The sequence below is a fragment of the Numida meleagris genome, chromosome 16 (assembly GCF_002078875.1).
Source record: "Numida meleagris isolate 19003 breed g44 Domestic line chromosome 16, NumMel1.0, whole genome shotgun sequence".
Lineage (NCBI taxonomy): Eukaryota > Metazoa > Chordata > Aves > Galliformes > Numididae > Numida > Numida meleagris.
The window spans coordinates 2836248-2863150 of NC_034424.1; the positions used below are offsets into that span (position 1 = coordinate 2836248).

The window sequence follows — 26903 nt, forward strand, 5'->3', positions numbered from 1 at the left end:
GGGGAGGTTGTGTGGGAGGGGAGGAATGGGGTACACTTTAAGTTAAATTATCCACCTTGCTTCCCTGCATCAGGCTGCCCCTCCTTCTCCTCCTCTCAAAGTCCCTTCCTGGCCCAGTGTCAGGATGATGCTGGAAGAGGGAAGGGGAAGGCTGAGGGCCCTCCTGTGGGAGATGGAGTTTATAATATATGCATTTGCCTGGAAATGCCATAAGAAATTAATATTTGTTACAGAAACAGTGGGACTGCATTAATATTTAAATATTAAATGAATATTTAATTTGAAAGCTTTGATTTGAAAGTGAATGAGACAGCCATGACATGAACAGTTGTGCTGTTCCTGTTAAGAAATGTTAATGATTTATTGACAATGTCGGTAGCAATAACTTTACACTGTTTCAGTTACATAATGCCTTTGAAATTTTGGTAAAGTGATTACTGGGAACAAAAAGCAGGCTGGCTTCAGCAGCCGTTTTGAGAAGGACTAGTGTGGGAGAGAAGTGCCATTTCTTTCTGGGAGAGGATCCCACCCATTCCTCAGGATCCAGGCTGGCTGGGGCACTGGCCTCCCGTGCTCTCCCCAAGAGCAGCATCCTGCACCAGTTGTGTTCATCTCTTGCTCATGGGCTGAACCTGAAGGAGCTGAGAACTTCAAGAGCTGGGACCCTCAGCCAGCTTCCCACAGTGACTCCTGCCATGGACCTCCAAAATGGCTTGCACCCGGGTTTCTTACAGCTTTTCTGGCTGAAGCTGACTTAGGGGTGTATGCTAATTATCATGTGTTTAGTAATCTTTAACGTCAAGAACATCTTAATCACCGAGCAGGTTTATTCTGTACCCTTAAAAGGGTTGTTGAGGCTGTACCCGTAGTTTCAGGGAGCTCTATTAGGATTTTACTCCTGGGTGTGGTGGCAGCGAGAGAACAGAGAAAGGCAAACAGGTCTGTTGCCTTATGAGCATCCTGAGTTTAATCTTAAGTTGCAGCTGAAACTGGAAGGCGTTGGCTCCGGTGAACCTGGGCTGGATGCCTCCAGCCCAGAGGTGTTGGTTCTGAAACTCTCTGCCTGTAGTTTATGAACCCCTTGAAAACTTTGAGAGAAAGTTCTCTGCTGAATAAATAGGGATGTGGAATATTCTTGTGACATGATCTGTCATGGGAAACTCATCTAAAAAATAACTAAAAAAGCACTCTGGCATGGCGTCTTGAGAGCTGCACCATGCTGTAGGTTCCCAATTCCAGAAATGTGTTTCTTCTTAAAGCCAATCTTTGCACAAAATTGAGAGAAAAATGAAGTCTAAATTCACAGTGATGTGACCCAATCTAAACAAACAATACATGTTTCTTCTTCTCCCCCCTTTCTCTTAGTTTTATGCCATTGTTACAATCAGCCTTATTGAAAGTAAGTTAGTGGAACAAGGAAACAAAAAAAAAACCAACATCGGATGTGGTTTAAAGTACTGGTTGTTGAGCCTGAAACTCTCGCTTTTTAATTGCATGTTAATGATGGCAGTCTTGGTGATTTTAGTGCTGGCAAAAGAATCTAGACATGGAAGGGTGAAGGCTTGAGCTTTCTGTGTGCTTCACCTCTGTTGTGGTCCCTCTGCTACGTCCTGGCAGTATTCTAGGTAAGGTTCTGAGGAATGCAGACTCATGATGTCTTCCAACAAACCACGTTACAGAAGGCCATCAAAAGCAATCAGATCAACTTACTAACCTTGGCCGCACTTAACAAGGTTGGAAAACAGTTGTGTGTGTAAGCATCAACTCGTCATGAAATCCCTTGCTTGCACTAAAATAATTGGAAAAGTAGGCACAAATATGCCGATATAGCTCTGTATTCTGTTGGATTTGCCCCAACCTATACAATGGAGCTCATCACCTCGCTCACCTTCAGCAAGACAACTGCCCACACTCCCCGTGAAGTAATTGCTGTAGACTCCAGAGACATCATTTTCTATTAAAACCTGGCAAGGCGTTATTTGCTACAAAGCATGCACCGTTTTGGAGCATACGACATTTTAGGAGCTGAAATATTGTGAATATGCCTAACAAAGTTGATTTCATTTGCGGACATAGAGCCGTTCCATTTTTCATTGTAGCTGTTCAGTGCACTTTTCTGAAAACAACTCAAGTCTGATCAAATTAAAATCAGTCCAGACTGTTTTATTATTTTAAAAAACTGATGCCTGAACTAAGGATTTTGGTATCCCAGAAAGAGTTACTAACGTTTCTGGGTGGGTCATATAGCATTTAATAACAACGCGTACCTTTTTGTATAAATATCACGAACTATGGAATTTAATGAGATTTGTATTGCTCTATAGAAATGTACTTTAGAAAATTAAGTTTAAGTCTGTAGGTTTCAAGGTTTTCTACGAATATTATTGAATTTATACAGGGCTTTGCGACTCTATGCCTATTTAGTTTAGGAGAATATTTTCATGTATTATTTGGGTTTTCATTTGATACACTTTTCTTTTTCCTCATTCTTTTTTTAAAGCATTGGTAGCAAAGAAGTGAAAGGAGGCTATTTTTTGCTACAGGATAAATTTTGATATTTCAATTCTAGTTTTTGCCTCCTGAGGAATTTTCTATTTTCCTGAGATTCTTAACCAGGTCATTCCCATACTCACAGGTTGTTACCTGCCTGGGCTGCGTATCTGAACTGCAGCTACCACGGGTCACACGTGTCCACAGTCCTGTCCCTCTGTATGTCCAATTCTGCACACAGGTGTCCTTGTGCAATAGCAAGCAGTTTTAAAAGGACGATTCATGCAATATCCTTCGGTACAAACAAGGTTATACTATCCTCAGATCCAGTTCTCTGCAGCTTTTATCGCTGTCTGTGCAACGTTTTCTGTTTTCTATGCTAGTGGGCAAACAGGGTTTGACACTCAACAGCGAGCAGTGCTGCATCGGAGGGATCTGCTACCTATCACTGGAGAGCCGGGTATCGCCTCAAAGAGCAAAGGCAATTTTTGGAAATCCTGTTAAATGCATTAACCATGAACTGGGGATGAAGTCAGAACCTTGCTTAGACGCTTCGATTGAGAGTTGCCATACAACTGTAGCCAGTGGTGGGTCTTGGCTGAAAATGTATTTGTACATTAAGGCAGATAGAGATGGATTTCACTGGCTTAAACGTAGCTTTAGTGCAGACGAAAGCAATAGGGGGTGGCTGGGAAAGCACAGGCTGCCACCACCCTCACATATGGCAATGGTTTCCTATAATGCTTGCTATATTGTATTTATGTCCCGCAGTGACATATCACAGAAAGCCACCTGGGCCAAATTCTCAACCAAAGAAAACACACCCCAAACCCCCAAAACTGCAACTAAAAGTGAGAGCTGTCCTCCAACTTATTTGTGTTTTGTTGTTAGTTTTCTTTTTCCTTCTGCTTTTCGTCTGCCTGGTTTCTATTTCCACCCTTTCTGTTCTTTCCTTCTCAGTTTTGTTTTGTCTTGTTTTGTTGTTGTTTTTAATTTTTTTTACTGTATTTGAGGAATCTCAGTTGCACCAAGAAGCCTGGGAGGTATGAGTGGAATGTTTTCATTTAATACATCCTTACCCCAACTTTCTTTTGACAAATCAATTCATATCAGTGGATTCTGGTGGCAGAGTGCTGGGGGGGCACGGGAGGATGAAGGTGCCGGGTGCAAGGTGTTTGAAAGGGCTTCGTTCAGGTGCAAGGGGATGACAGAAAGTCGTGAAACCTCACTTGAGCACATGACTGAAAAGTGCTCATATCTTCCGGGCAGGGTGATAATTGCGTTGCTCCACAATTTTGAGGACCCATGCCTGGGCAAAGAGCAGATTCCTGTTGAAGTGTGGGAGTGTTTGAGCTAAGATGTCATGCTGGGCCCTGGTGCCGTTGCGGACACGCCGGGCTGCTCGCTTCCGAGCTGCTGAGGGCTGTGGGCCTGGCTGGGAGGGTTCCCCGCTTGGCTCCGTACCTCGTATGCATGGGACTTCACAGCTGTGTTTTTCAAATGCCATTCAAATGAAAGCAGAAAGGGGAAATCCCATTTCGCTGGGAATTGCTCTCAGATGCAGAGAGAAGTTTTTCTGCTGAATTCAGTCTTTTGGCTTTCTTGTTGCAGAATGACACACAGTGTCTGTCTCCTGATCAATTTGTTTATCATTTGCTTGATTATCTTCTTCAATAGCAAGACACAACAGGTTTCTCCTGTTAATCCTGTTAGTACTGGCATTGAAGCAGAAATTTAGTTTAGGAAAAACATTTAGGTATCTTATACTTTCTTGTAGATGATGCCTGCAAATACCAAAACACGGCCTGATATGGTTGGATTTTCTAGATTATTCCTGGGCCACACATTCCCCTCTGAGTTCTGCTCTTTGTTTCTCCCGACACATACTTACGTGCCAGCACCTTGCTTTCCTCCTGGCCATCAGGGCAGTTGGGTGGCTCTTCCAATGAAGTACCACGGCACGTGGGGTGAAGGGCTGCCCACCAGGACACTTGGTGGTGATCTCTGTTAGTGCTTTATGTATGGCTTGAGGAAGATGTCAAAGCAGAGCACTGGAATACTGATGCCCTCCATGTATCTTCTGAACAGGTACCCAGGTAGCAGAGGCCCTGCTTTCCTTCCTAAAAAAGCCCCCTTCTGTCTCTGCACCCATGCATGTTATTTATCTTGTGGGGGAAAAAGCATCAGTAGGTCTGAGAGGATTGTTTAGGCTCTGCAGCTTGTACAGCGCTTGACCTCCTGGCTGAGACTTGCCCATGGGGCAGCGACTGATTGCCAGCAACTGCAGCCGTGTTTTGGGTTGTGGATGCTTGCTGGTTGGGCGGAGTGTATCTGCTGATGTCCCGTGTATTTACATAAGGAGACCCCCACGAAATAAGCCTGTCTTTTTGTTGTTACATTTGTTTGACTGTGCAGTGCTGATAATTCTATCGTTCAGTGGGTTGGTCCCTCCTGGACAAATTGAAAGTGCTCTGGAGTGAGTAAAGCAATGGCCTCATGCACTTTTTGTGTGTAGGTCAAAACCCAACCACCAGTATTTGCAAATCACTGGGAGATGCCAATCACGAGGAGTTTTTCCCTTCTTGGTCACTTGGATGCTTGTCTTGTTCCCCTTTCCTTCCCAGCTGGGTCCCTCAGATAACTGATAGAAACTCATGTTACTAGAACACTAATGGGATTTCAGGCAGAATACCTGAACTCTTTCACCAGCATGTGAGCCAACCCCCCAGAACAGCAGAGGATACGTGGCTTTTGAGTGAGATGATTTGGAAACCACATAGCACATCTCACATTCGGTAAATCAGAGTATCTCTGTAGGTATTCTTCTTGGTTTTACCCGTCTTTTCAAGGAAAATGCTGATAATACTGCATCATCATGGCCTCTCAGAAATTTCTCATTGGAAGTACGGAAGCAATAAAAATAGTGTTCTGCAGTTCTAGGTTTCAGCACCCTGATTTCATCTGAGAATCTTAAATCAGTGGGCAAACAGCCTTTTACAACAGGCATTCCCCTTACATGAGGGGGAAGGTGAGGCAAAGTGCTTGTGTCCTTGCTGGGCTTCAAACCCTGTGAGAGGAGAAGGCTTTGGGTGCAGAGTCGGTGCCAGGAGATTTGGGAGGGAGCTGGGAGCTGGGTTCCACTGAGGGCACTCAGGGAGCCCCTGGGCCTGGGGGCACTTTTGGGACCCAGGAGGTCCTTCCTCCGCTCACATCTCCTGCTATAGGCTGGGATTTTGCTGCCCCCATCAGTCCGCCGGGTTAGGAACCTGCCTCCCTCACCCTGCGATGCTCTCTGGGTGGGGACATGGCCCCACAGACCTGAGTGGGGACCCAGGGCTGCCCCATGGACCTTGGGGACGTGGCTGCAGGGCATTGGGGTGCACCTGGCCACGCTCTGTGGTGGGTGGCTCCTTGCACCCAGCGAGGGTTTCACTCACATGATCTGACCCCAACACCTGGGTTATGGCGTGCAGGCCGAGCGAAGATGGGCCCATGGCATTAATTAGAATCGATGGGGTTTAATCGAGGGGGAAGGATTTGCCCCATTGTTTAAATCCTCTACAGTGAGAAACATCACTTTTTGCTCTCCCCACAACATTGTAGAATAGAGATTATAGCCCAACCCCCGAGAATGTATTTCAAGAATGTGGTGAAAAAAAAAAATACAAAGAATATGTAACTTCTCTGGAAATACGATATTTCATGTGGGAAATTTGGAGGATAAAGTAACCGAATTCCAGGCAAACAGGCATCAGTATTGTTAGGTAATACAGCTCTCTGCAGGGCAAAAAAGAGTGGTATGCCAGGTTTAAGTAGGAATTTATAGCCACTGACTGCAAATTACTTTATAAAATTACTGATACCTTTGTAAAGCCATCAATTATGTGTTTAGTCTTGATTGTCATTTATTGCAGTTCTTTCTTTATTGTCCAGGAAACTTTTCTGGATTAAACGGTGTATTTCAAATTGACGTGAGGCTGTTTCATGGACGTGAAGTAACAGCGTGTGTGTTTCACACGTGGGGCAACTCGGGGAACAGCACCAGGGTCCCTTACCCACTAATAAAGGTAACATAGTGCTGGTGTTTTGGTTTCTGCTCAAGTTAGGGTCGTTAGATGGCATTGTGAAAGCGCAGGCAGTAGTAAAACCCTCCGAAACTCTGGGTTTTTGTCAGCACGGAGCGCAACGTTCAATTCTTTGTCCTTTCTAAAACACGAGGAGAAAGGACAGACAGAGAAAACAGCAAAAAAAAAAAATCGGCAAATTTACCGAGTCCAAATGAGGTCTTCTGTTAAATCTTTTTCCAGGATTGAGCGTATGTGACATTTGTTATGGTTGTTTCTTCAGTTATTGCTGATTCTGCCTTTTCCTGGGCTCGCGAGGGGCAGTGGCCGCGTTCCACGTAAGGCCTGTCTCACGGCGCGGATGCTGAGGAGGTGTTGGGCTGTGTGGGATTCGCAGCCCGGAATGCCCAGATCCCCGTGGCTTTGACGCTGGTCTCGGCTCTCTGGGTTTCATTTCTCGCTATTCTGTGGAGGCAGCCTGATTCCTATCATACCACTGTTGATTGCATAAAATATTCCCTGAATCCAACACGTTGCATTAAAATCTGGTGTCTGGGCCCTGTCTGATTCTGAGCAGCGTCGCTGTTGGATTGCGCGTCAGCCATCTCCAACCCAGGCCAAGTTCAGAGAGACTTGATTGGGATGTCGGTGAGGGGTAAAAACCATATAAACCTCCGCTGTGATTGATGGAGTTGTGCACAGCGAGGGCGACGATGTACAAATACTTGCTCAGAATAGTAGGGCCTCAATTCCGCCGCGTCTGGCAGAGTTTTCAGCCTGCCTTTCAAGAAACATTGCTTTTAATTGACCTTCACATGAGTAATTTGAAGATTCAACACCGTTCTTGACGAAGAAGATTTCAAACTGTGGAGTCTCCCGTCATATGTGTAATTAGTAATTTTACTATACCATGAGTGATTAAACGTGACCCCCAGGGAGCCGAAAATAATGCTGTGTGACTTCCTCGCCTAATTGCCACAGAACAAATGTGAAAATGTGTACATTACGGCAAATTGTGTGCTAATTGGCCTTAAAGAAATTCTAAATATGAGGGAGAAACGGGCATGTAATTTCAAACATATTTGAGAGGTTTTGCAGTCAGCCTGCAAATAGGAGGGGAAAAAAAGTCAGAATTTGACAAAACCATTATTTGTTATGATTTATTCACTCAGCTCTAGTCTTGAACCTGGGAGTTATTGGCAGCTTCAGCTAAGATTCCTGCTGAGTATTTCTACTTATAATGACTGCATGCAGCATGTAGCTCAGTGCTATTTTTTTGGCATAATATCATAAATATCTATTTTAATTCTTGTCTCTATATATGTACGTAGGGTTTGGTGCTTTTTTTTTTTTTCCTTTTCCTTGTGAAAATATCTGTAGATGCAGGACAATATCCCGCTCCCTTTACTTAAGAGAATACTCCACTCGAGTTCAACAGGAGGATTATTCTCCTTGGGTAGAAACCCCCCTGCCAGAAGGCCCGTACATCACTTAAGTACTGGCTTAAGCAGAAAATAAATGTCCATCTGTGCAGGGTAGAATTTCATCTGTTGTCAGGGAAGTTAGATCTGACCCATGGACTTAAGGAATCCCAGATTTACTCCCTATTCTTAAAATCACATCACTCTTCTACTCTCTGTTCTTTATCGTTCGGGACTCAGGAGTTTATGCAGCACATTTTCTTCACGCTTTTGCAATGTCTTGGAAGTAAAACCGACTGAACTTGTAATTTATCCTCTAGAAGTAAATTCCATCTCTTCGTACTTTCTTCTGCCCTCTATAAATACAGGAAGTTGAGATTTGGGCATTTTGTTTGTAGCAGGAATACTCCTGAAATTGTTACAGGAATTGTAATCCACTGCATTGGAACATCAAGTTGGTCACAGTGAAGCACTTGCTCTTGCCATTGCTATTTTAAGAGTAGAAGGTCAAATATGTTCAAAATGAAATGATGCAATGCCATCAAATTGAAATATTCCAGTAGTTCTCTTTGATGATTTCAGCCAAATCGCAATGCCCTGAAGAACCATTCTGATTTTGCAGAATTAACTTTCTCCACGGGAAAAACTGGAAGCCACGTTATTTCAGCTGAAGAACCTGTCCTACCATCCAGGGCACAGCTCCTGCGGACATTGGAGAGGTTTCCAGTGGGGAAGGCAGTGTCCCGGGCATCACAGCTCTTCCTGGTTTAGCTCGGATTTGAAGTTGAGCCCGTTCACGTTAACTTTGTGATTTTCTGCTTGATTTTCAGTATCCCTTATGTGCTGGATTATGATAGTAAACTGGAGCGCACAGGCTCTGCAGAGCAGACGTGGATGTGTAAGTGGCTTTTTTGCATCCCTCTGAGTTCCCCGGGACGTTTGTGGGAGTTTAGACCATGGTACAGTTTGTTTGCTACCTACCCATTTCCTCTTGATTGGCGAGAGGCTTAATTACTTTGAGGTCTTGTATTCAAAACTTCATGGATGTTGCTGGTATTTTGTATCTCTGCTGGCAGCAGAGCTGCGTGGAAGGGGCTGATCAGCTCTGATTCTTGTTGACTCCTGTGGGTCCTTGTGGCTCTGTGCGGCATCGCTGAAGATCAGATGCCAGTTGTGCATTCCTGAGTGTTTGCACATTGGCGAGCAGCTGGAAAACCATCTCCTGGAAGCCTTGAAAATACATGACAATTCTTCCACGCTGCAGTATTTACTTTCATTAAGTTCATCAGGTGTATTTCTAGTGTAAGTGGCCATCATGACTCGTACCAATAGGGTAGTCTGCAAAAGCAGTGAGGTTGCGGTCCCAGGAAAACTCTTCAGAGATTGTCTGTAGGAAAACAAGGAGTGGAGGTCATTGAGTTGGACATGGAAGAAGAGGGCGGTTGGAATTCCTGGGTTTGAGGCTGAATTTGCTGTAACTCAGCTCCACTCTACTGGGTTTCATCTGAGCGGAATAGCGGCCAGTTGGTTCAGTGTGCTACTGCTATTTCCACTTATTAAGTACTTAGAAAAATACTTTTTGTTGCCATCAGGGGGAGCTTTTGAGACCTTTCAAGAGTGAAAAAAATATTATTTAAAAAAAAAAAAAAAAAAGAGGAGAAAAAAGAGAAACGTCCCAGCTCAGAAAGAGATCTTCAAACCAGCAAGCAGCCAGAATCTTACCTGTGGCTACAACTAAGCCAGGGAAGCCAGGGGAGCTGGATTCCTTAGACTGAAAAGCTAGCAATATTGGGAGAGGATTTTCTGACTCAGTCCATCAACAAAATTATAATTTTTTTTTTAATTACTTAAAAAACAAACAAACAAACAACAACAACAGGAGTCTTTGGGAGCATTCAAAAGCCAAATCCTGCTCTGTTGCTACAGCTTCTGGAAGGCAATTGCTCTCCAACAAGCTTCTCTCCTTTTAGCTCCTCATGATTCGATGGGGACCTTTTGATGCAACATTTGGATTAGCTGCACACAACCGCTCTGAGGGGGACCACAAAAGGGGGAGCCTGGCTGATTGCATAACTTTAAGAAAATAATAAGAGGAAAAGAAAGAATTAGGGAAAGAGAGAGAGAGAGTGAAAAAGAGAGAAAGAAAGAAAGCAATTAAAAAAATATCTGAGACTCAAGTTTCAAGACTCTTTATGTGCTGCAGAGGAGCATAAGGTTTACCAGCAAAGTGCAACGGGGAGTCTGAGAGGAGAAATAGCTTTCTCTTTTGCCAAGAAAAAAAAATAGGAATGTGTGTTTTGGACTGGACTGAGAAAGAAAGCTGGGGAGACTGCAAAAAGGGGGGTGCAGGATTTTTGTCACATTGATCCATTCATCTTGATTGTCTCCTTGAAAAAAAAAAAATAAATAAGAGAGGAGAAAGTGATAGGGGGAAAGAGGAAGAGGAGAAGAGAAGGGGGAAAAAAAGAAAACAGCAAAATTGTTTGAACCTCTGGAGCTATCTGCTTCTTCAAGCTGATTGATTAGTCATGATCCCTGCAGTTTTAATGGGAATCATTCAATTGGGAAGGTGGAGCACCCTAGAGTAGATTAGCATATTCTTGTTTACTCATCTTCTGAGGGGCTTTTTCTCTTTTCTTTCATTTTGTGGAGAAGAAGGGAGGGGGGGAGGTTGGGGGGAAGGAGGGGGTTGTGGCTTATGTTATAAAGGAGGCCAAAAAAATAAATAGATTAGAGCATCTTTTGGGGGGAGGGAAATCAGTGGGTCTGAGTCTTGGAGAAAGCTTGGGGGGTTGTTTTGGGTTTTTTTTTTGTTTTGTTTTGTGTGCGTGTGAGTGTGTGCGTGTGTTTTTTTTAAGAAGAAAAAAATAAAGGGAAGAAAATCCAGCAGAGAAAAGAAGAGAGAGGAATTCCAGCTGTGGAGGAATAGAGGAGAAGAAGACAGATAGAGGAGGAAGAACAGAGAAATACATTTCAACCAAGAGGGAGTTTTGATTTATTTTATTTTTATTTGTTTTAAGGAAAAAAAAATCTATAAGCAGGAAAAAGAAAGAAAGAAAAAGAAAAAAAGAAAAGAAAAAGCAACTGAGAAGGGTTATAAAAAGAGCAAATACCAAGAAGGGTGAACAAGAGAAGAAAGTCAAGGCAAGGAGGAGCCCAAAGCTGGCAGATCGGGAGGATTTGCAGGGGAGAAGGGGGGGGAAGATTGGAAATGCAGCTCTGGAGTTTGCTGCTGCCTCTTGCGCTTCTCTGTACAGCCCTAGCCAGTGGACCCGAATGTGGGATGGACGAGCGCTCCCGCAGGGCGAGAAGGGACACCAGGCACAGCCGCCAGCTCCTCTACACTGCCCCGGGCACCTGTGCCACCAGGTTAGCCCGAGGAAGGCGCTCCACTGCTGGGCTGGAGCCTGGGCATGTCCCCCGCAGGAGGCAACAGCGGGAGGTAGAGGACGGCGAGGAGTCCCTTACCCCGAGCAGGGCGCTCTATTTCAGTGGACAAGGTGATCAGCTGCGGCTGAAGGCAGATATTGAGCTGCCCCGAGATGCCTTCACTTTGCAAGTGTGGCTGAAAGCTGAAGGAGGACAGAGATCTCCGGCTGTCATTGCAGGTAGGTCGCTCGCCGTGCCCGTGGCTGCAGCATCCCTTGTACGTTTCGGGAGCCGGCAGAACAGCCAGCTGTAGGCGTGCGTGTGTATAGGATACGTGTGTGTACGTTTAAATGTGCGTGTGTGCCCTGCAACACAGGGACGTCTGCGAGTGCGTGTGTAAACATGCACGGGTGTGTTTCTTGTACATATATTCCGTGGAATAACTGGGGCTCGGCAAACTCTCCGAAAGTATATGCTGGCAGGAAAAGTTATGTAAACTTTTGCATAGGGAAATGGCAGTATCCGGGCTAGTTTCTGTATTTCTGTGTGTATGGATTGAGATGCAGACAGGAGGGAGAGCTCTTGCGGTGGGTTTGTAACTCATTTGCAGGTCAGAAAACTGTAAGTAGAGCATTTAAAAGTAGCTTGTGTGTACGTATGGAAAGAAATGTATGTCGAGTGTGTGGCTGCAAAGAAATGCATGCGTAAGGTCCCTGTACGATTTCCTTAGTTTTATGAGCTCTTTAGCGTACTTTCACTGTTACCTTTGTAGATGCTAGGTTAGCGTGTGGTTTCCAAAAAGCTATAAAGGAACTTTTGGCTATTGTGAAACCTCAAATGAATCAAATGAGTTTATAAAGTTCCCAACCCCTCGGCGCTCAGCTGGGGCTGGGACTCGCGCTGCAGCTAGAGGATGTCGAGTGTTTTCGTCTCCCCTTAGAAACGGCAAGTGTAACACAAATGATTGTAAGGTCAAATAGCCCTATAAAACCATTTAGTACTGAAAGCAGCTACCAGGCTGAGCTGTCTGAGCTGAACAATAATGAGGAATATTGCACTTTTCTTGCTTAAATTTTACGAGCCCATCGCGGATTTGGGTCCTTTCCCCCCGCGCTCGCGCCCGCTCCCCCTCCCTCCCGCCATCTCCCTCCCTCTCCCCGCTGTAGTGATAAAGTGCAGCAAAGTTGTCGTGAAATCGGATACTTTTTGGAGGGCTACAAACCCTTATAAATGTCGCCACATCCATCTTTGCTCTGAAGGAAGTCATAGAAAATGGAAATGCCCTTAAAAAAAGGAAGCAAGTCAGAAAGAGAAACGGGCCGGGGGGGGAGGAGAAGGGGGGAGCGAGGGGGGGGGGTGAAAGACATGTTTTACAGCTCTTTTGGCAAGGAGATTCCCTGAAAGTACAAAGTTTCCATGTCCTAGGATGCCTTAAAGAGACAGGGAGGATTTCCCCTTTCCCTTTAACTGGAGGCACTTCCTAGAGCAGGCGGATGCTTGCGCTGCTGGCACCGCCGCCCGCCCCGCTCGCCCGTCCCTGCCGCCGTCCGCTGCCATCTGCTCCGTCCCCGCTGCCCCGTCCCTGACCCGCGCCGCCGTCGCCTGTTGGTGAAGTTGCTTTGTCCGAAAGAAAACAAAAACTACGATGAACTCAGCAGCGCGTTTCCTTCACTTTCCCCAGTCGCAGCTGCTCTGCTCGCGGTGGGGAGGGGGACGCAGCGTGTGTGGCTGCTGGGGTGGGCAGGAGGTGCCGGGCATGGGATGGTCCCCTTTGCTTTCAGTAGGGCAGTCCGATGAGGAATTCCACAGGAGAAGGCTTTCTCGTGCTCCGCTCTTCTGTTTCCCAATCTTATCCTAAACCCCCAGGCTCAAAGCGCTTCCCTTTCAGCTTAGCGGAGGCAGAATTTGGGTTTACACAGATCTCATCAGTGGCAGAATACGGTCTGTGTTTTTGTTTGTATTTAATCCAGCATCTGAGAGCCTCTGTCTGTCTTTGGTGCGAGTATCTGTAATTCATACAATAGGGGACGCAGACAAACACACACAAAGATCATTTGTAGTAAAATACTTTGATTGGATGGGGGAGGTTGGGTCGTTGCCTGTGTAAAACACTTGACCCATTTTATGCATGGAAATAGCATTCCATGGTGAAAAATGAAAAGAAATGCCCCAGTTTAGCACTGTTGAGCTCGCAGCTCTGCTCGGGAGGGCTCTGTGATTTTTATTTTATTTTTAAACTCCCCCTTCCCCCCATCACACACTCTTGAAGAGGAGCCAGGTTTGGCTCTGTGTGTAAACACCTGGAAGAGGTCCAAGAGGAACTCACTCGGAGTATCCTCCGCACACCACAGCCTCCCAGACCTGCAGCAAGCTTAGGGAGAGATTACGCTTCCCTCCGTGAGGAAATCAAGGGTTCTGGCTGCCAAAACGTTTGGCTTTCTCGTTTTCACTGTTTTGGGATGTGACAGACTCCGGAGCCCTGTTCTGCTGCTGATGTTACATCTGTAGGACCTCGCTGAAAGCCAAAGCCCTTCTGGGTGTTGGGTGGGCAGGGAATGGCTCCAGTTTGCAGACAGAGAGTTTCTCCCCAACTTCTATTGCAGCTGCAAAGTGGGAAATTGTGTTTGCACCGATCTGAAGGGGAGGGCAGGGCTGGCTGGACAGCACCTCATTTACAGAGTCCTGCCTGTATCTTCATCTGCTTTCTGCCCCTACCCTCTGCCCGTGCTGACAGCCCTTCTGCGCTCCCTCCTTGCTGGCATAGGAGTAGGCACTGCAAGTCGTGCAGGAGCCGCACACCCACACGTGAGCCTATGGGGGGATCCTGCCTGCTAAAATTTCACGTAGGACTCAAGTTGTTATCAGCTTCCATGCCTGAGCCCTGATAGAAAGGAGCTCCTCTGCTAATCCTGCTACAGGAGTTTCTGTTTCTGTCTGGAGCCAACTCTCCTTACGTCACCCTCTGCTGCAGTATTCAATTTGTTTTCATAAATGGCTAATTTTACAGCGCTGTTAAGTGGGTTCGTCATTGCGCCGGGCCGTGCCCTGTCTCTAATGATAGGCAGCCCTTGGTGCCAGGCTCTGCCAATTTTCACGCTGGTTGGCAGTGATGTTATTGCCACCCTGTTTGACTTCGCTCATATCTGTTCTGGCATTTGTCAGGGAAAGCAGTTGGGAAACTGGAAGTCTGACCCATTGATCCGTGTTACGCAAAACCTCAGCAGTGTTTTGGGAGCTGGGCTGTGCCTCATTCGCGTGGCTCCCGCGGTGCGGCCCTGGCTCGTGCGTGCCTGGGTCTCTCCCCGGGCCACATCATTCTTGGACGGACACTCCTTGGAAGTGCGCGCCTATCACATGGCACAGCACACCGCTCTTACATGGCATTAATCACTCAGGTTTGCGTGCTTTCCCCCCCAGGCTTTGAATTCATCTCCAGTTGTGAACGAAGGAGTTAAGGTCCGGACCGTAATCAAGTTAGATAACACGCGTGCCATGCAAAGTAGAACGCTTCAAAGCGCCATTGACCTTGCTTCTGTTGTAATCAAAGATATTTCAGTTCTGCTGTGGAAATGCAACCCCATCCTGAGAAACAGGATCCTCCTGAGTCCCTGTCAGGGTGTTTTCTGGTGCATGGCTCAGGAGCAGGAGCTCATGTTTTCGCAGGAAGGAGATGTTGACTCTTTACTGGCTGGGAGCTGAGAGGAGCGGGATGAATGATCGGCAGCGGGAGCTGGAGTAGGAAGGCGTGCCTGCTCTGAAGAGTGAAAGTTATTTGTGTTTTGGTTTTTTTTTTTTTTGCCTTCCTGGTTTCATTCTCCTCTGTCTCTCTGTTCCTCTGCCTGCCAACAGAGAGCATGATCCCAACTTAATAAAGCTTCATATGTAAGGGAGTGCCTATGTTTTCCCAACTTCAGTCCTTGGTGAACATAAAACTGCAGCAGAATCCAAAGGGAAAGAAATGCCAAAATCAGCACAGTGCAGCTCTCTTAAAGCCGCAGCTCTTGCACGTGAGAGTCTGAGAAACATCTATATCTGAGACCAGTCGTTGGGCATGTCATAAAGATATGTAACTGACACTGCTCCCTCCACGGGGTTTAAGAATATCTTTTCTTTTATCTGGGGTTTGGTTTTATTTGGTCTTCTTCTGGAGTTTTGGAGTCTGATACTGAATTAATACACGTCGGGTGGAAGCAGTGAGCTGGGCCCTGTCCCCAAAGCCGATCCCCATAGCAGGTGCTCAGGGAGCTCTTCGACAGTGAATTTACACTGAGTTTCACTGGCACTGAAATCGTGGGTAGATGGATAATGCATCATTTTCTTCTCATCTTCAACAGCTTGTTGCCTTTTTATTCCACAGATTTGCTTGCTTTGATCCGTAATGAAGTACTGAAATGAAGGGCTATAGAATGAGACAGTCATAAAGCTCGTCGTTAATTAGCGCTGGCGTGCGCCAGGTCCCGGGGGACGGGGTGGCAGGGGCTCAGACGGTGCACGGCCGCTCCAGCATAGTGACAGCCCCCAGCACACCATTCCCATGGGACACAGCTCACCATACATCCCGGAGTTCCAACGATTCCCCACTTCACAGCTGCAGCCCTGGGTAAGCAGATACTAATAGGGCCACTGGAAACATGTGGCGTGGTTTGTCATTTACTAAATATTGGTGAGCAGCTCATTTCCTCCAGCCTGCAGAAGCTGGGACAGGAGTCAGAAACGGGAGCCGAAAAGAGGTTTTTCTTCCCTTAAGACTTCCAGTTTCAACCAGTCTCATTCTTTCAAGGCTCTACACACCAGAGTCAGAACCATATAGTCTGAAGAACGTGTTTTATTTCCTTGTAGTGCTTCCTTGCGGGCTACTCTAATCAATAAAATGGTAATAAAGAGGGAAGTTTGCCTTTTTATGTGTGATGGCCAGGTTAGATTCCTCAGTGACGTACGGCTGCCTCCTGCAGGCACTGAGATGTGTCCCAGGCCGAGCTGGCCAAGCTGAGCTTCGCTTGGGCCTGATTTACTTGTAGGATGTGCTTAAATCCCAGATCCCTGGGTCTTGCTGAGCGCTGGAGCAGGTGTAAAAGAGGCCTATTCTGTCTCACCCCAAACCCTTTCAGGTCTGTTGCAAGAGGGACGTGTGCCTGAGCAGCCCGAAGGCAGAAGGACCCCTGGAGCAGCGGGTGCTTGGTGCTCACAGAGCTGGGCATGGACTGGGCGCATTCACCTTGGATTTCCGTGGCTCAGATCGGCCTGAGCAAGAATGCAAAGCCAAAATATAGCGTCTTTTTTCAAAAAGGTGTATTGGAAAAAAATTAAAATGAAGCCTTCCGTGAGGGGTCAGCTGAGATGTTCCCATATAATAGTTTTGCTTCCAATTTTAGCTGTTGTTTTTCAGCTCCTCTTTTCTTTGCTCTGAAAGAAATTACAGGAGCACAAGCAGAGAAAGGACCACCTGGGTTGCCAAATTTAGTCCCCTGCCGCGTCAGGGATATAACAGTAGATAATTAGTTCAAACATTCACAGAATATCCACTTTGTTGGTTCTGATATAGCACAGGGCACAGAAAATTTCCCAGCGCTCTACTGTAAACCAAAGATCTTTAGCAAAGACCCAGAGTCACCGCTATAATGTAAGGCAGGAAGAGAGGCAGACTGACATCGTAAGTACCTAGAAATCCAAGGCATTGATTTAGAAAAGTGTTAACTATGTTAACTATGAGAAAGAAAAACATTTTCTGGTGAAAGACACTAGCTTTCTTATTTTTCAAAAGTTACAAAAGAATCAGGTGCTTTGACAGTTAGGAAGCTTCTACTGAAATGTTCAGTTAGAATATCTGCCAGAGCTGATCCTTTCCCACAGACAGTCTGTTTTGATTAATTTCCCATTTTCCTGAGAAAAATATTTTATCAACCATTTCCCACCCTTCTCTGATCGTCATCTGTGTGGCAGTTCCTATATCCCACCGTAGGAAGAGTGACCATGTTCACTTTATTACATTTTTGCTTCTTCCCCCATTATTCTGAACGTGGATCAGAAAAGTCTTGTTTGATCAAAACCCTCTACATTTTTCTCCAAGCTATATCAGCCACTCTGATGTCATCTTTCCCTTCATTTAACCATTATATATTATGTATTAATCTTTCATTATATATTCATCCTATTTCAAATACAGAAAGGGCTCTATGCTTTTCTATTTTCCTGGTTCTGGGCATTTGGTTAGTGTGTTATAGGCACAGAACAGTTGAGTACCTGCATTTTTTTTGTTTTTTTTTTTCCCCAGAAATGAGGAGTTAAAAATTAAGGTGTACCTTCCTTCTGATCTTACGTTGCTCTGTGAGCGTTTCCCTACCTCATGGTAGCTGGCATCTGACTGTGAACCTTGGTTTTATTTCAGCTTTCAGTGGAGGAGAAATCCTTGGTTGGTCTTCTGCTAATTTCTGCTTCTCCCCAGCCTCTTTATTTTCTCTGGTGTGAGCACGCATGCACATACGCACACAATTTCCAAAGCACCTTTGATTTTTTCCCCAGATCAATAGAGCATTTAAACTCCAGTGATCAAGGAAAAGCAGCTTGTTTATTTCCCTATGTATTCTGACACAAGTGGCAGATCTTGTAAACTGCTTTGATTTGATGGTAGTGCCTTTTATATAGTTTGCTCTCCCCACAGCCATCCATAAAGTCAAAGTACTCTTACTCTAAACATGAGCAGAGCAGAACTCTAGAAGGCAAATAAAAAGGAATTAAGAAGAGAATAAGTGGGCATCTTATCCCAGAGTGTTTCTGCCATCTTTCTTCATCGCAGTCTGAACAGTTTGCTTAGTTGGGAACTGCTCGGAGTCCCTAAGGTTGCAGCAGCAAGTGAAGCTGCACTGTGTATCATAGTTAAAACTGTGAACAAGCATAAATACAAGTCAGATTATCCCTTAGTGAGAATGGAGATGTATTCGTGTGTCTAGACTTACGCATGCAGCATGGATTTGATCCTAAACCTATCCAAAATCATGAAAAATACCATTGACCTTGGCTGACTCTGGCTTAGGCTCTGATTTCAGAGTCTTTTGCATCCCTCCTCTACATCCCAAACCCTTTCATGGTCCTTGCATTATCATCCTTTATTTTGCTGTCCTTTCTTGCTTTGGATACAAGAAAAGAAAAATTGCAAAGCTCTAACGTCAGAGAAATTGGCCAGGGGAAGGGGACATGTTTATTCTAGTTGTTTTTGCTATACTCCAAATCCCACTTTGGCCTCCGTCTCTGTCAACCTTTCTCCCTTTTTTTCAGCGTTAAAACGAGCACTTACTCAAAACACGCTGCCCGATTTTCTGTTTTGCTGGGTGATGTGTGTAACTTTCCCGTCCAATCCCTCCACCCTCTCTTATCATCATCATAGTCTCAGTTCTTTCTCTGCTATCTGGTGTCCTTGATTCCCCCGTCTTTCCCTTTTTCCTGCTCTGCACAACTGCTGTTTTCTTCCTCCCTAGCAAGCCCGTGCTGTGGAAAGCCTCATGCTCTCTAGTTGCCATTTTCTGTCCCCATGCAAGGTTGGCATCCCCTCCTTGCAGACCAAGGCTGCTGGCTCCTGGGTTGGTGGCTTCAGCCACGCAGTGTTGGGACTGCTGTGGGAACAGAGGGTGAGCAGGCTCAGTGTTTGTGCACTGAGGCAGGCAGATGCTCATGCATATTTTCTGGGAATTATTGGTATGATTCTGTTTAATACCTATCCTGGCGGTGCACAAACAAGGAGGGAGCAGTTGTTCTCACAAAGAGGGAGTGAGGGTGAAGTGAAACTGAGAAGCATCTGGAGCTGGCCTGGTGAGGCAGCATCTGAGAGATATGACACCAGCTCAAGAAAGCAAAAGAATTGTGGGGTTGGAGAAGAAAACCACCCTGTTCTTTGCTGATTAACTCCTGGGGTCTGTTAGGCTTTCCTTGAGTCTTCCTTTTGAGTGATACTTAGGGCCCTCTGCTGTGGTGTTCCTCCTTTTCCTTATGGAGTTTATTGTTTATCTGCTTTAAATCACTTTCCCATATGGATTTCTCTCTTCTGACCCATCTTCTCCTCCCTCCTCTGATTCCCCAGAGTCTTCTATCGTCTTGGAACTGGGAGAAGAGCAGGCCTGCTCCCAACACGGGGCATCAGCTGCAGGCTTCTCTCCTCCTTCCTTCTCTTCCTTGCCTGTTCTCCGCTGTTAGTGTTGGAAGCATATTCACCAAGATCATCCATTGGATTGAGGAAAGAGATCTTATCACCGTTGTTTTGTTTGTTTTATTTAAGACAGGGGAAGAAGTGGAAAGGATGGGCCTTCGCTGTTACCAGTGTTACTTCGTTTTGAATGTAGGTTCTTTTTCTCGTGTCCTAATGTATTTTGGTGCTGTTGTTTTCCTTTATCGTGCAGTAAGATTGCAGTTGTGTGGTGCTGGTAACTTCCTCAAAACATTCTGCTAATTGGGATACGTTTCCCAGGGGGGCATTGCACTTCAATTCAGGGAAACTGAGGAACAGAGGGATGCTCTGATTTGTCTGAGCTGTTGCTGTGTGTTTGGGACAGAGCTGGAAACTGATTGCAGCAGGCTTGGCTTTTTGTTAACCCCATTTTTAGTGGCGATGGTAGTTATTCCTCAGCCTAGGTTGTTCTGCACGTGGAGTCAATGCACCTTAATTCCTGCAGGCTGGTTCCTTGTAGCTATTGATGGTTCTTTGCTGGGGGACCACTGTGCTGTGCTAGTGGTAGTTACGAAGCCCTTCACTTAGCATCAGACTGGCAACAAGGGACATGAGCTCTTTGGACATGGTAGAAAATGAAACAATCTTGAGTTTATCTCTCTGATCCAGACGTGGTGGTGAGTTTGGAATAAGCAAGAGTTACTGTATTTCTCAAATGCAGCAGTGTATGCAGCCCAGAATGGGAGAGAAGAGCAAACATCACAGAAGCCTTTCGGTTCAGGGCCCTTCTCTGAGTTGGAAAGCTTTCCTACTTTTGATACATCTGCACATTGCTTAGTATGTTGACTTGCTGAAACAGATCTTCAAACATGTAAGTTGTAGCTGCTAAGCGTTTTCCTCCAAAATGCAAAAAACTGGCCCTGGATAGCTGAGGGTATTAATTAAGGGCGAAACCAACTAATTTACCCTAAAGCTGCACCTGGAGCAGATGTGTGGTTGCAGACCAGGCATTGCACAGAGCGTGTTAGTGCCCCGGTAACTGCAGCCTGTTTTGGGGAAGGGTCAGCACCCAGTGCACACCCTCATGGCTGAACAGCCAGTGCTTCTGTTGGAAATGTCAACAGCAAGGCTGTGCCTTGTGTGATCCACTTGAATTGCATTTTACTCTGAGTTCAGCAGCATCTGTGCTTGTAAAGGCTGAGGTGCTAAGGTTGAAATCTGGAGCTTGCATTACTACTGTCTTCTTTTGCTTCTGCCTTGTGGGTAAACAGAGCAGCCTCTCTGAGGTCAAAACAGCACCTTCTACCAGTCATAATTTAATAGGAATTATTTTCAGCACAAACTAGACAAGAATTGGAAGCCTCCTGTGCTGTAGCTCATGAATGGAGATGTTCAGGGAGAAACGCAGTACCAGGAGAAAAAGCAAATGTTAACTAAATGCATTACGCACACGGTTTTGAAACATGTACTTGGCAGAGGGAAGGGTATGTAGTACAAGCCAGATTCTGCTGTTGAGCACACCAGTGTAAACCCAGAGTTACTCCTTTGGAGAGGAAACCAGGGGGCTGCTGCAGGCTGGCAATCAAGTGTGGGGCCGATACAGCGCGTGCAATGGGGAAAACAAACAAGCTGAGAAGTGGATGTGGCCTCCAAGCACTGTCGCTCTGTGTAATGGTTATGATGATGCAGTGGGAACTATTTGTACAATGTGGGGTTGTTTTCACTTCTTGGAGCATTTTCTACGTACACCTAACCTATTCCCTTTAGGCTGTAAAAGTAGGCCATATACCGCTTTTACAGTGAGCCCTTTGTGTTTCCAGCAACAAACACTTCTCAGCTCTGCTCTCCAGTCTTGTGGCTGGAGGCTCCTTCACCCCTTCCCATACTGTCCCATCTCCAGCAATAATATCCCCTCCTCTGTTTATAAACAAACACCCTCGGAGGAAGTTCACAGGAAGACAAGTCAGTTAATGAAAATCAGCGTGCACTCAGGTCCAAGCTGTGGGCTGGAGCCAGCAGGGTTACTGGATGTTTCCTACTCTACATCTGCTTGGAGGAGTTTAGTTGATGAGATGTCAACCTCTCTATGTGCCCTGCTCTTCTTTTCCCTCTCTCAGGGAAAATACAAAAAACGATGGAGTCAAATTATTGTGTCGGTTTGCTTTGAAGTAATGCCCACACGGTAGTTGGGAACCCCAAGCAAGGAGACAAGCTTGAATGAAGTTGCTTTCACATGCTCCAGAGATACCCCCCCCAGGCCTCCACAGCACAGGGGAAACCCAAACAAAAGGTCTTTGTCTTGTGGCTTCTTCTGGCTTGTGCTTGTAGCAGTGCACCTTGGTGGTCTCAGATGGGACGTGAGGGCATTACCTGTTTGGTTCCATCCAGGAGACATTGGAATCCTCTGAAAAGCCTTTCTGGCTCTTCAGGATGCATGGGAAAATGATGGGATGGAGAAGGGCTCTGTGAGTGAGGAGGTTGCAGTGGTAGGGCTGTGGTTCCTCACTCGTACAGAGGTGTGGTAGCCATGCAGTGCTCCTGTTCCCAGGAGTGCATTTGGGAAGTGAGGATGAAGGAGTTTTCCCAACTATTCTAGATGTGAAAATTGTGGTCCCACTTTTAATTTTAAGAACCTTGAAAGCTCAGATGTGTTACTAAAAGTTTCCAAGTGCTGGCAGAATCTCTGTACCTTAAAATGTGGTGGCTTCCAACAGTCTTATCTGTTGCTTTTTGTTGAAAGAGCGGTTCTTATTGCACAAATATTTTCTGGTATGTAATTAATAGCCTTATCTGTAAGACAGTTCCAGTGTGGTCTTTCCACCTCCCCCTCTCAGACAATCAGAAATGGGGATTTTGCACTGCAACATGGGCAAAGTTTATCAGTCGTTGCACAATCTCTTTGTCTGTGAACAGATTAAAAAAAGAAGGGGAGAAAATAGACCTGATTTATACTGGTGAGCTTCCTCCAGGAATTCCAGGATAACTATCAACAATTCGTCCCATGAGGAAAGTTGAGTGCTTCATTTTTGCCCTTTGGAGAGCTCAGAATTAATGAAGGACAGAGTACCAGCATATCTTCTGCTCTTCTTTGAGCTGGGAAAGATTGGAATTCCCCAAAGTCCTCTTGCTAGGGGTGGTTTAATCAAACAGACTGTTTACATTCTGTGTCTCACCAGAGGCAGTGCTCAAACTGGGGTGGTCTTCAGCTATATGCCATAATACTGGGGGTTTATTTTATTTAATTTTAAACATCAGCATGCCACCAGTTTTACTGGGAAAAGGCCGTATCCAAACACCTGCAGACTCCATGGAACAAGCCAGAAAGAAGCAGCAGCTGCATCTCACAGAGGCAGAATGATCCTGCACGGGGATCTGTGTTTCTTCTGCAGCTTGCTGTCTGCAGGGTTGGGGCTTGTCAATGAAGGTGGGCCAGGAGCACTTGCACTCAGAGAAAAAGACACCTCCCAGCAGCAGGAAGGTGAGCACTGAACTCTTCCCTTTGCCTCAAGTGCAGAGATAGACGCGGTGTTTTTACACCAACTGTGTGTTTTCTATCCCACTTGTGATGGCCAGACAGTGAACATCCACTCTGACAGTTTCTGTGCTCTGGTACTTAAGAAAACACTAAGTGAAATGGAAGCTATGTGTTTCTTGAGAGAGAAGGAGGAAGGAACTAAGATGGGGATAGCCCTTCCTACTACTGCCTGTCTCTCATCACCTCTCCCTCAGGGTGAGCATCTTTATCAAGAAGTCAACACTTTACTGCACAACTGTATTATTGTAATGAGCCGTAAACCTTGAAGCAGGATCTAAAATTCTGTTCAGATACAATTAAAAAAAAAAACTTCGGTGCCTTCTGGAAGTGATGTATTTCCGCTCCCCATGCCCAGGATCTTCAGTGCATCACTGAGAAGTACGCACGTAAATGGGTAACGTGAACGACATTCTTCTAAAGCCAAGCGCTCCAACCAGCTGTTCAGCAGAGATGTTATTTATTGAGAGCTGTCAATGTGTTCCACACATGGTGTCCTTTGCACTGATGAGCTTGCAGCCTGGCTTCTTTTATGGGGTTTCTCTGACAGTTGTCAAACACTGGTGACGGGGCAAGCATGACGAGGCACACGTTTTTATGGGGATGTTATGGGCATTGCAAGTAGATGTTCTGGAAGGAAAGGACAGACAGAGAGTAACTGGCAGAAAGGAAAACAAAGGCAGTTGCAAAAGGTTCCTTTTTTACTGGTGGTTTCGGGAAGAGAACAGCAATTTCCTCCAGCAATAAATTAGATGTTTTGGAAGAAAGAAAGGGTATTTGGTTAGACAGCGGTGACACTGCTGAGAGATAAGTAGGCTCTCTCTCCTGCAAATGCAGGTTTCTTGTTTTGTGGCAGAATAGCTGGGGATGCACAGGTTGCTCTGGGGTTTTAGTTCCTTCTCTGCAGCTGCACTGAGGTGTCCTTGGCTCAGTCCTTGGCATTGGTGAGGGTGGGAGAATGGCTCTCAGCAGCCCTCAGAGAGACACTGCATGTGAGGAAGCGGTGATTACACCACTGTAGCTCTTTGATTGTGTGTCATACAGTACATGGCGAACACCACTCCGTTGTGCAAAGAGAAAGAAATGCTTGGCCAAGAGTTCCCATTGGCTAGGGTCACGTTAGGTCCCTGCAGTGCTGTGCAGCTCTAAAATGAAAACTGGGGTTGTAGAATGCTGAAGAGACAAAAAGATGCAGTTCTTGCCAATCTCAGCTTGTCAATTTGTCTTGACTTGTGTGAGCTTGTGTTCGTGAATATCACAGGTATTTGTTTTCCCCCCACTGAAAAACAGTGCTGTTGCCTGAACAGTGACTCTGGCCACATTCCCTCCTATTCAGCACAATGCAATCTTGGCTCTTTACTAGTTAATATTTTCTGTCAACAACCTGCAAGAAAACATAAAATCAGTGCTGATAAAATTTGCAGATGTTGCAGAGTTCAGGGAGTGGTAAACAATGACCAAAACAGGACTCTCATCTGGGTGTTTTCATAAATTGAGAACATGCAAACAGTATGCATCAGAATAAAGCCAAATGTGAAGTCATACATATAGAAAGAAAGACAGGAGGCAGGTCATGCATAAAGGATGGATGGTGGGGGAAAGATCTTTCACCTGGAAGCTAAGCGTGTAGGAGCGACTCTGTGTCGGAACAGATAAAGCATCTGAATGTGAACTGCCAGTGTGATGCTGTGGCCAAAGGTTTCGGGTCATCATTAGCTGCGTAAACAAGGAAACGTTGAACGGGATCGAGGAGGTTGTGTTATCCTTGTGTTGACAATGGAGAAGCTGCTGCTGAGGCACTTTGTACGGTTCTGGTGTCCATCCACAGCTTAAGAAGGATGTTGTATGAGAGAGGATTTAGAGAAAAAAAAACAATCATGAGAATGATTATAGGATTTGTAACAAGTCCTAAAGCATTTGACTCAAGAAGATTAAGAGGTGAGTTGGTCATCATGATCTTTAAGTATATGTTTAGGGAACATTAATCTGATAATTGGAGTTTGGAAATCTAATAATAGAGGATATGAGTAAATCCAATGAATGCACACAGAAACTGAGCAACTTCAGAACAGAGAGAAAATGCACTGGTTGGGCCATGAAAGTAGTCAGTCATTGAAAAGCCTTTCTGAGTAGGATGGTGGAATATCTGTCACCAGGTTCTTTTAAATGAGAATTCAGTGTTTTTTCAAATTCTTGTTTAAAGAGGATTTAATTCAGTCCTCACCCCCTATTGTGCCTGAGTGCTTCTAATGTCTGATCACTCTTGGGTTTTCAGTTATTACTGCAGAAACAGGAATGGCAAGAAACTGCGTCAGGAGAGGTTCAGACTGGATATTAGGAAAAGGTTCTTCACCAAGAGGGCGGAACAGGCTCCCCAGGGCAGTGGTCATGGCACCAAGCCTGCTGGAGTTCAAGAAGTGTTTGGACAACACTTTCAGACATATGGTTTGATTTTTAGGTAGTCCTATGTGGAGCCAGGAGTTGATCCTTGTGGGTTCCTTCCAACTTGGGATACTCTATGGTTTTATGATTCTAACTAATTGAAGCAAACAGTAGGATTCTGATTTCAAATCCTTTAATATTCCATTATAACTATGGATTCTTCTTGACTCTGGTCACTTTGTTGGGATTCCTGGGCATTGCTGTGGTTGAACTGTCAGGCTCAGTGTAACACGGTGATCTTCATCTTATTTAGGTTTTGTCACCTTTAACCAAGAGAGGTTGCCTCAAAACTAGTCTAAAAAGACTAATGCTAGTCTGAAGACCAGCTCAAGAATAAGACTAAAATCTTTTCTCATTGAAGGTATTCAGACTCTTACTGTTGACTTCAGTGAGACCAAGAGCTTAACTACAGAATGTGACCTTCAGGGAGCAAAATCAAGGTTCCCCACTGCAAACTGGAGCACTGACAATGTCAGGGCTGTGAAACTAACACGGCAGACATTGTTTAAAACAAAGAAGTGAATGAGAAAGCAGAAAATAAGCTTGGGGTGACTTTTGCTTGTCGTTTCCTTGCCGGGTGGTCTGTCTGTCAGTCTCAGGGCAGGACAGCAGTCCAGAAGGGCATGCAGGCTCTATGCTGAAATGACCTGTTCCTGTGACTTTGGCCAAGTTGAAAATACAAATACAGAACAAAGACCTGACCAAGGTAATGAAATTCTGCTTCAGAACACGAATTTTGTGTGATCCAACCCCATCTGGAGATCTTCCCTCAAAATAAAGAATGAAGCCCAATGCTCAAAATGCCCCAGCCTGCTCCTGCAAACCCATGTGCGTGTGAGTGTATACGCACAGAGAAGGTAGTACGTGTACATACCTTTTTGTTAGTCTTCATTTCTTTGGTTCCAGATTTAACCAAAAGTGGAAGGGCTGAAATAACATAAGAAGGGTTGAACATACGATATTTCCTGCTGCTCAGCTAAACATAAGAATTGCCAACAATCTTCCAAGGTAGCTTGTTTCTTTTAGATTTTTTTTTCTCCCAGTTCTGCAGACTTGAGAAGGTCAATTACTTTTGAGAAGCATTTGACTTTGGCAACGCTCATGGAAAGTGAACTAGAATTATGACCTTTTGGAGGTTTGCCCATCGCTGTCCCATCTCGTCCTTTCAGAATTAAGGGCTGAATGTTAAGCTCCAGCCTTCAGTGTAATAGGTGTGAATTTGTGTCTGTACGCTTCTAAGACATTGCTAGTATTTACGTGAGACTTTCTTATTAGATGTCTATTTACTTGTGCTCACAGATCAAGTGATCACTGCAATTTGTGTGGCATAAGTGCAGACTCAGGTATTTCCAGAAGGAAAATGATGCCCAAACAAGTGAGCTTGGATTCAAACTGAGCAGGGAAAACAGAGCTCTAAGATCATGTACTAA

General features: G+C 45.4%; 1 protein-coding gene across 2 annotated transcripts in view; it reads left to right on the forward strand.

Moving 5' to 3' along the window:
• PAPPA (pappalysin 1) overlaps window positions 10904-26903 on the forward strand; it is a 175090-nt gene continuing 159090 nt past the window's right edge. For both annotated transcript variants that reach the window (XM_021414277.1, XM_021414278.1), the window contains exon 1: window positions 10904-11583. In XM_021414277.1, the coding sequence (XP_021269952.1) occupies window positions 11187-11583 (397 nt within the window). In that variant the 5' untranslated portion in view covers window positions 10904-11186. The remainder of the gene's footprint in view (window positions 11584-26903) is intronic.